Source organism: Bombina bombina, chromosome 1 (genome assembly GCF_027579735.1).
Source record: "Bombina bombina isolate aBomBom1 chromosome 1, aBomBom1.pri, whole genome shotgun sequence".
NCBI lineage: Eukaryota > Metazoa > Chordata > Amphibia > Anura > Bombinatoridae > Bombina > Bombina bombina.
In genome coordinates, this window is record NC_069499.1 from 564,523,016 (window position 1) to 564,533,031 (window position 10,016).

The following is a 10,016-nucleotide window of genomic DNA, read 5'->3' on the forward strand; positions in this document are numbered from 1 at the left end:
AAAAAAGTTTAACGTGCATTGTGGTTTTCCACACACTTCATTAAAAAAGCAATTGTGGGGATATATGGGTAGCTAACAAATAAAATGCTATTGATTGTGAAAGTGTAACACAATACAGAAATTGCATATTACTCTTTGAATCAGTGAACTGTTAACAGAGCGATTCATTGCGAACGAGTTAGCTAACAGTACACTGATTCAACAACACTGGTAATATGATCCTAGAGTGAGGCTGTCTGATTCTGCCGTGTGATTCATTGCAAAGGAGGAGTTAGCAGAAGCAGAACTCACTCTAGGATCGTATTACCAGTGCTGCTGATGACTCAAGAACTCAACTGTTTCAAACGAATCAGTTCAGTTTGGTGAACTGATTCATACAGTTCACTGAAAAGATCCAGTTCAAAAGAACGATTCGTTCATGAACTGGACATCACTAATGTAGGGGCGAGAGATAGGTACAGTTTTACCCTACACTGGGTCTTCAAAACGTATGTCTCATTAGAGTGTCATTTGACTCTAGCCAACAGAAACCAGTTCTAGTTACCTCCCAGTAATAGGACTGCAGGATCTATATGTCCAGCCTGAGTAGCCCCGGAGAAAACTTAAAATGTTTCCAATATGGAGCTGTCTATTCTTTTCCGAACCACAAGTGCCCCCAACCACTGACCTCAGCGAAGTAGGTTGAGGAACTGAATTTTGACGCCTGCCAAATAGGACATTTGAATCATCCATCCAATCTCGCAAATATACGGAGCTCTGCTCCCGCGGGTCGGCCGCATCCCCCAAGGCAAACGCCAGGTGATGAAATGTTATGTCTTTACTTAGACATAGAGTTAGTGGGGGGTTAGCCCGTCATGGAGCTTTGTCGCCATTAGTAGATCTCAGCTGCTCCAGATGCATTGTGGTTCTTATAGAGGAATGTGGGGAAGCTCTTTCCTGCATGTGCCCCAGCTGAAATTTCCACGTGGAAGCATCAAGACTGCAGAGCATTGCCTCTTCAAAGTCTGTAAGCAGGGTTAAAAACAAATATTATATTTCAGTACCTAAGGGCTTGAATAAATGCTAATGCGCTACCTAAGTAGCTTAAAGGGACATTAAACCCAAATTTTCTCTTTCATGATTCAGATAGAGAATACTATTTTAAACAACTTTCTAATATACTTCTGTTATCTAATTTGCTTCATTCTCTTGATATTCCTTCTTGAAAAGCATATCTAGATAGGTTCAATAGATTCTGATTGGTGGCTGCACCTATTTGCCTCATGTGATTGGCTCACCCATGTGCATTGCTATTTCTTTAACAAAGGATATCTAAATATTGAAACAAATTAGATAATAGAAGTAAATAGGAATTTTGTTTAAAATTGTATTCTCTGTCTGAATCATGAAAGAACATTTTTGGGTTTAATATATGTAGTATCTGGCTAGAGCAAAGATAAGCATTTAAAAAAATGTATGCAATAGAATTGATAAAAAAACAGATATCAAAGTATATAACATATAAACATGGAATCACAACACACAATTAGTACATTAAAAGTCCATATGTGCAAAATAGTAAGCACAAAGCAAAAGCAGGTCCACAAAGCTTGCTTGATTAGTATGCCAAAGCTGATAGGCAGAGTTTTCGAAGTTTCAGATTCTACTGTTGTTAGCTGCAGACAGACAACAAGGTTTATGAACGAAAGCCGCGGATGGATGAAGACTTCTGCCGGATGGAGGACCTCTTCTGCCCCGCTTGGATGAAGACTTCGGCCGGATGGAGGACCTCTTCTGCCACGATCGGATGAAGACTTCTGCCCTGCTGAAGGACCACTTGTGCCCGCATCGGATGAAGAGTTCAGCCCGGTTGGGTGAAGACGGCTCAAGGTAGGGTGATCTTCAATGGGGTAGTGTTAGGTTTATTTAAGGGGGGATCGGGTGGGTTTTAGAGTAGGGGTGTGTGGGTGGTGGGTTGTAATGTTGGGGGAGGGTTGTTTTGGCTGCCCGCTGGTATTTAGAGTCAGTCAGGAAAGGGTCTAATGCTCACTTTCCAGCCGCGACTTTTCCATACCGCAGATCCCCCTACGCCAATTGCGTATCCTATCTTTTCAATGGAATTCTTTCTAACGTCTTGGCTGAAGTGAGCGTTAGAAATCTAACGACAAAACTCCAGCCGCAGAGAAAAGCCAGGAGTTAAGAGCTTTCTGGGCTAACACCGGTTCATAAAGCTCTTAACTACTGTGCTCTAAAGTACACTAACACCCATAAACTACCTATGTACCCCTAAACCGAGGCCCACCCACATCGCTGCCACTCTATTAAATTTTTTTAACCCCTAATCTGCCGACCACACACCGCCGCAACCTACATTATCCCTATGTACCCCTAATCTGCTGTCCCTAACACCGCCGACACCTACATAAAATTTATTACCCCCTAATCTGCCCCCCCCAACGTCGCCGCTACCTACCTACAATTATTAACCGCTAATCTGCCGACCGGACCTCACCGCTACTCTAATAAATGTATTAACCCCTAAAGCTAAGTCTAACCCTAACCCTAACACCCCCCCTAAGTTAAATATAATTTTTATCTAACGAAATAAAATAAATCTTATTTAATAAATTATTCCTATTTAAAGCTAAATAATTACCTGTAAAATAAACCCTAATATAGCTACAATATAAATAATAATTATATTGTAGCTATTTTAGGATTAATATTTATTTTACAGGCAACTTTGTATTTATTTTAACCAGGTACAATAGCTATTAAATAGTTAATAACTATTTAATAGCTACCTAGTTAAAATAAGTACAAAATGACCTGAAAAATAAATCCTAACCTAAGTTACAATTAAACCTAACACTACACTATCATTAAATAAATTAAATACAATTACCTACAAATAAATACAAATAAATACACTAACTAAAGTACAAAAAATAAAAAAGAACTAAGTTACAAAAAATAAAAAAATAATTTACAAACATTATAAAAATATTACAACAATTTTAAGCTAATTACACCTACTCTAAGCCCCCTAATAAAATAACAAAGCCCCCCAAAATAAAAAAAGGCCCTACCCTATTCTAAAATAAAAATAGAAAAGGTCTTTTACCTTACCAGCCCTTAAAAGGGCCTTTTGTGGGGCATGCCCCAAAGAATTCTTCTCTTTTACCTGGGGTTAATAATTGTATGTAGGTGGCGGCGACGTTGGGGGGGCAGATTAGGGGTTAATACAATTTATTATAGTGTTTGCGAGGCGAGATTGCAGCGGTTTAGGGGTTAATACATTTATTATAGTGGCGGCAATGTCCGGTCGGCAGATTAAGGGTTAATAAGTGTAGATAGGTTGCGGCGACGTTGGGGGGGCAGATTAGGGGTTAATAAATATAATATAGGTGTCAGCGATGTTGGGGGCAGCAGATTAGGGGTTCATAGGGATAATGTAGGTGGCGGCGATGTCCAGTCGGCAGATTAGGGGTTAAAATATTTTATTTTAGTGTTTGCGATGTGGGGGGGGGGGCTCGGTTTAGGGGTTCATAGGTAGTTTATGGGTGTTAGTGTACTTTGTAGCACTTTAGTTAAGAGCTTTATGTTCCGGCGTTAGCCCATAAAACTCTTAACTACTGACCTTTAAATGCGGTAGAAGTCTTGGAGGTAGAGGCTCTACCGCTCACTTCTTCCAAGACTCGTAATACCGGCGTTAGGCAAATCCCATTAAAAAGATAGGATACGCAATTGACGTAAGGGGATTTGCGGTAGCCTCAAGTTGCGGAAGAAAAGTGAGCGGTAGACCCTTTCCTGCCATACTCGTAATACCAGCGTTAGATAAAAAGCAGCGTTAGGACCCCTTAACGCTGCTTTTTAAGGCTAACACAGAACTCGTAATCTCGCTGTATGTCTTCTCTGTGTAAATTCTTAAAAATGTGACAACAAAAAAGTTCATCAAGAAATTAGTAGTGCCTATTATATAGAAAAAAAATTAAATTTGATATGTTTAAATATGTTTAAATAATGGATTAATGGGGCGGAGTTTGAAACCACATGGAGTCAGTAGCGTGATCGCTGAGCACCGTGCCATTATGCTGGTAGAGGTGGTTGTTACCCTGATAAACTGGGCAATTTGATACAGGGAAGACGCCGGAGGAACAATAAAAGCACCCGGTATCCTAAATAAGCCATAAGGGAAGCAGGAGCTCCGGTGATCTGAGTGCCTAAGAAGCGGCCGTCCGCCATGATAGGGGAGTGACGCAGATCTAAAATTGTACAAGAGAATTAAAAGGGAAGCGCTAAAACAAAGCCAAAGGTATCAATCACTTAAAATAAATATACATTTATTAAAACATACATATATCACATAAATGGGACGTCTCCCCAAATATCAATGTATAAAATAGGTATTAAAATTTAGACACTTATAACGGGTGATCCTATGCTATAGACCGCTACATATAAATTCTATTGCGCAATATGTTAACGGCTCTAACATAAACCATAAATGCAGTTATATTTAGGTATAAAGTCAGTAATATTCAGTTATAAAGTCCAAGAAATTAGTGAAAGTGATACCACCAAGCTGCCAAAAAAATTGCCGGTCAAAAGTACTCTGAATATTCCACACTTCTTTATGAGAGATTGATACCCAGCATAATATCAGAGGTAATATGAATTAGGTTCTTGGCAATTTACTTTACCCACGATCTCCTGATCGTATGCGGTTCACCTTCCCTGTTTGGTATCCTCCTCGAGTGGATCCGACTGGGGTTTCTCGGCGTCTGACGTCACTGAATAGAGTTCCGGTAAAGGGAAGCAGCCAGAACTTTGCGCTTATTGTAAACTTCACAGATGCGGTTCTCTCACATCCACCCTGCACTTAGTGCTTGATGCACGCAAGGGTGTAGACAGGTATTGTAGAAAAGTGGGCACTGTGGTGAATATTCAAACTTCATTCAGACCACAAACCATAACATAGATAATCTAATTAGGAAAAAACAAGTTCCAATACTTATAACCCGGGTTAAGTTTAAGGAATCCAAAGGGTGTAGATATATTGCATATAAATGCCAAGGGGTAGTCCTGCCAACACAGCGGCGCGTTTCGCCCTCTTATGGGCTTTATCAAGGTAGTGATGGCAAGTCTGGATATCTTTATTTAAAGGGGTATCTTCAATTTGATTGGTGCTGGTTTAAATTGACAATCTCTCTTAAGGTGGTATTTGGCTCTATCTGCAGCTTCTTCTTAAGGTGGTATTTTGATATTTCAATAGTGCAACATAGACAAACCTTAGTGCATCTATACAATTATAATAGCTCTATTTCATAATAAAAATCCTAAATGGATTATCTATTCCCAATAAGGATGAACTTAGATTCGTTTATAGTGATAACTCAAAATCTCATGTTTCAAACATATACAAATATAGACACAGCTAGTATATAGCTAGCATCATAAGTGCAGACATATAAATATAAAGTTTTCTATGATAGTATTTAAAGTGCTATGTGAATAAATAAAAATAAAATTTGCTATAATTAAAAATATATAAAAAATTGTGTTTGTGATAATTTTACTCAAATAAAAAGGGGGACAGGTCTAATTCCGAATTAAGCCCTTTGGGGTATAAAGTATCATACTTATAAATGTATTCGGCCTCCCTTATTAGGAGCATTTTTTCAATATTTCCACCCCTCCAATGATTTTTTATCTTGTGTATCCCCCAATATTTTAAATCCTTAGTGTTACCCCCGTGAACCTCCTTAAAGTGCTTGTATAGATGTGTGTCTACTTTCTCTTTTTCTATACATAAAAGATGTTCCCTTATTCTATCCTGGAGACTTCTTTTAGTCTCTCCGAAATAGAATAAGTTACATGTGCATCTAAGTACATAAATAACATTCTTGTGGGTGCATCTTATTAATTCCTTAATTGTGATATCTTCACCTAAATTATTTATCCTGAGACTGTTTAATTTAGAGCTATGTAGCAGGGGAAATATCCTGCTATCCTCTTTCCCTCCAGGTCTAACTGCTTGGTATTTCTAGTTTTATGGCGTATTTCACTAGGAGCCAAAATGGTTTTGAAATTCTTAGCTTTCTTAAAGATAAAGGTTGGTTTGTCCGCCAGCTTGTCGCCTATAATATTATCTTCCTTCAATAAGTGCCAATTTCTCTTTATGATTTTTTTAATTAGATAGTGGTCTGCATTATAGTCTGTTACAAAGGGAACAATAATTTTATCTGCTTTGGTAGGTTCTTTCATTATATACTATAATTAAACATGAACATGCCTAAATGCTGTCAGACATTATTTAGAAAAAGACTCCAATATGAAGGATGATCAGAAAAAAATCATTTTAAAAAATATTAAGTATATACTGGAGCACAATTATTTTGCGTTTGACAATAAATTCTTCCTACAAATAGAAGGGACCGCGATGGGTATGAGGTTTGCACCGAGTTATGCAAACCTCTTTATGGGTGTTTGGGAAGAAAGTTTTTTCAATAGAAGAGATCTCGGTGCAAGCCTTGTACTCTATAAGCGTTATATAGATGACCTATTAATAGTATGGAAGGGACCTAAAGAAGAGTTGGTTAAACTATTTGAGGAGATGAACGTTAATAACTACGGTCTTAAATTTATAAGTCACTATAGTAAAGAAAAAGTGGTGTTCCTAGATTTGGAGATTATGGTGATAAATGAGAAATTTGAAACACAAACCCATTTCAAAGTGGATTGTAATAATCTGCTACATGCAGTGGCGTCACTAGGGTTGGTGTCACCCGGGGCGGTATCTCATGGTGTCACCCCCCCACCCCCACCCCACACTTAATTTTTTTTTTTTCTAATGTTACTCCTAAATCGTAACTCCCATATAACACTGAATGTAATAGCAATAGTAGTGACAATTTGACATACACCTTCAAATAATACATGAAAAAAATTAATTAGAAAGATAAATGTTTTTTCAAAATGTAAACTTTACTGAAATAAATTAAATAACACTAAATAAAACAGGAACAAATACACTCCCATGCCATGTGTAACTGTAACATTAAACTTTACTGAAATAAATTAAATAACACAAAATAAAACAGGAACAAATACACTCCCATTTGTAACAATAAACTTTTCAGAAATAAATTAAATAACATAAATAAAACAGGAACAAATACACAAGTATTTAGTGAACAGCTCAACTAAATTAGAACTTTGCTTTCCTGGCCTTCAAAGCTGCAAAATTGTTAATCACTTCATGGAAATCAATGTCTTTCGCTAAATCACTTTCAATGGATAATATCGAAAGATCAGAAAGCCTTGACTGTCCCATTGTAGATCGCAGATAATTCTTAATAAGTTTAAGCTTTGAAAAGCTCCTCTCACATGAAGCCACAGACACACAGATTGTCAGAAATAATTTTAGGCTCAGTGACAGGGTTGGAAGAGATTCTATGAAGTCCCATTTAGCTATAAATGTCAAAACTTCTAATGTTGCCCAGTCTTTGACTTCTTCCAGATCAATCTGTGCTGCTTTCAGGTGCCTTCTCAGCCTTGGTATTTCAAGGAAAAGCTCACTCTCAGATACCTCATCATAGAAATTGGACAGTTTTGGAATGGACACCTTTAATTCTTCTTCAGTGGCAGATATGAGACTCTTAGCTTGAACTGCCTCAAACATGCCTGCTACTTCCATGATGGCTCTTGATCTGTTTTGGATTTCAGAATGAAAGCGATCAATGCACTCAAGCATCCCCCTCTTATTTTCTTCTTGCAGACTGAGTCCAGCATCTCTTGCCTGCTCCCCTGGCATCCTCTTCTTGAACCTGGCTCTTCTCTCTACTGCAATTCCATATTCCTCAGATTTTAAAAGAGCCTGTTCAATTGCATTTTCCACTAGGCGAATACGTTCCTCGTACAGAAAAAGTCTTAGCGTCTCTAGCTTTGTCACCACTTTGTCGAGACTTAAGCCCTTAGTCTGCAGGTACTGCTGTGCATCATTAACTTCCTGAAGTACATCAGACCAGAAGTACAGGTAGCACAGAAAAGTGAAATCAGAGAGAGCATTCAAAAGAACTTGTGCTGCTCCTCTTGTCTCCAAATTTTCATCTGGATCACAAAGATCTCCAATCGCCTCTACAAACTTATCAAATTTTTCTTTTACTGGCTTAACTGCAGCATGATGAGCACTCCAGCGTGTTGTTGATAGCCTTTTCACTGACATTCCAGTATGGTCAATTAATACATCCCATCGATGGGTGGAAGCAGAAAAGAAAGAAAACATTGTCTGAAGAGTTCCAAAAAATGTCACACATGATGCATTTTCAGCAAAAGAGTGCTGCCCGCACAAGTTAAGTGAATGGTCCACACATCCATTAAAAATAGCTTTTTTGTTCTTTTCCTTAAGAATTGACTGTACACCTCCATGTTTTCCAGCCATAGTGGCAGCATTATCATAGCCCTGAGCGCGGCACATCATTATGTCCAATCCATCACTTTCCATTTTTTTTGAGAATTTCAGAACTGAGGTCAGCAGCTTTTTTCCCCTTTAAAGGGAAAAATCCTAGAAATACTTCTTTTACTTCAACTTTCCTATTGCTGATTTTTACATATCTGATCACTTCTGACATCTGGTCAGTATGGGATATGTCAGGTGTGCTGTCAAACATGATCCCAAAGTACTTTGCAGACTTTATCTCCATGACAAGCTTCTCCTTCACATGATTTGCCAGGACACTTATAAACTCATTCTGAGTTTTTGGTGCAAGATATGAAACCGATACTTTAAGTTTACATGTGCTCCGCTTTAATCTAATTAGGTGCTCTTTCAGTACTGAATCATATTTTGAAAGCATCTCAACCATCTCAAGAAAGTTCCCTTTATTGAATGAAGATTCATCTTCCTTGTGGCCACGGAATGCCAGATTCTGTTTGGCAAGAAACAATGTGATGTCAAGCAATCTGTGCAAGATGTCCCTACACTTTTTCTTCTCAATTTCCATCAAGGCAATATTTTCGGCATCAATGGTTTTGTGCATTTTCAGTCCTGCTGCCAAAGTTTTCCAATTTTCAAGGCAACGTAGGTGATCTTCAGATGTCTCGTGATTATGTACTTTCGGGTTCAGTTTCCACCACTTCTGAAACCCAGTCACAAATTTGGATATGGTATCTGTAGCACTAATGGCAAACAGTCGGCAGCAAAAACAGTATAAATTCTCACTGACAGGTGAGTAAACCATCCAAGATCGCAGAATTTTCTCGCCATTAGGCATCATCTTGTAAAACCGCTCTTTTGAAAGTTGGCGCACAGCTCCCTTTATTTCAGCTTTTGCATCTGGCCTTTTCACAACACTGAAAGGACCATCTTTATTCTGAAAAGAAGCACTTCCCTTTTTGATGATTTCAACCCGAAAATGGTCTGGAACTGGTATCTCCCAGAAAGAAACATCACTTAAAATTTGAAAATCTTTCTCCTTAATGGCAATCATCTCTTTTACAGTATCATGGCTATGGCTAGAGTCACTTTCAGCACTCTCTTCTGCTTCAGATTCTGCAATTTCTGCTCCTTGCTCTTCTACTTCAGATTCTGCCATTTCCACTTCTTGCTCTTCTGCAGAATGCATGCTAGCAATGGCATCCGAAGAATCAGCTATATCAATCGGAGACTGACAAGCAGTGTCTTTAGATGAACCCTGGCCATCATCTGGTCTTTTAACATACTGAAGCATGGATCCAGCAAGTGTTTTGATTGATTTAGTTCTTGCCTCTTTTGCTTTTCTTTGCTGGCATCCACTTGGCCTCTTTGATTTATGCACTGCATGTGGCATGATAGAATATTCCTGCAATAATAATGAAATATATCCTATTAAAGCAAACAAAATGGCTTTTTCATTGATGTTCTACAATCTTTTTAAATGTCAACTGCTTTGTGCACCAAGCCCAAGGTGAATCAAGGTGGGCTCTCAAGGCTTCAGGATAGTCTTGAGAAGTCCAAATCACTCATTGGCCTATTATTTTTTGGTATCTATCCTTCC

At 38.3% G+C, this 10,016-nt stretch overlaps 1 protein-coding gene across 1 annotated transcript; it reads right to left on the reverse strand.

The window, feature by feature from the left end:
• Positions 1-7,189: 7,189 nt before the first annotated feature.
• Positions 7,190-9,809, reverse strand: LOC128659769 (zinc finger MYM-type protein 1-like). The gene is given in 2 exon segments (XM_053713346.1): positions 7,190-8,491; positions 8,493-9,809. Coding segments are annotated over 2 exon segments (2,619 nt in total).
• Positions 9,810-10,016: the final 207 nt, after the last annotated feature.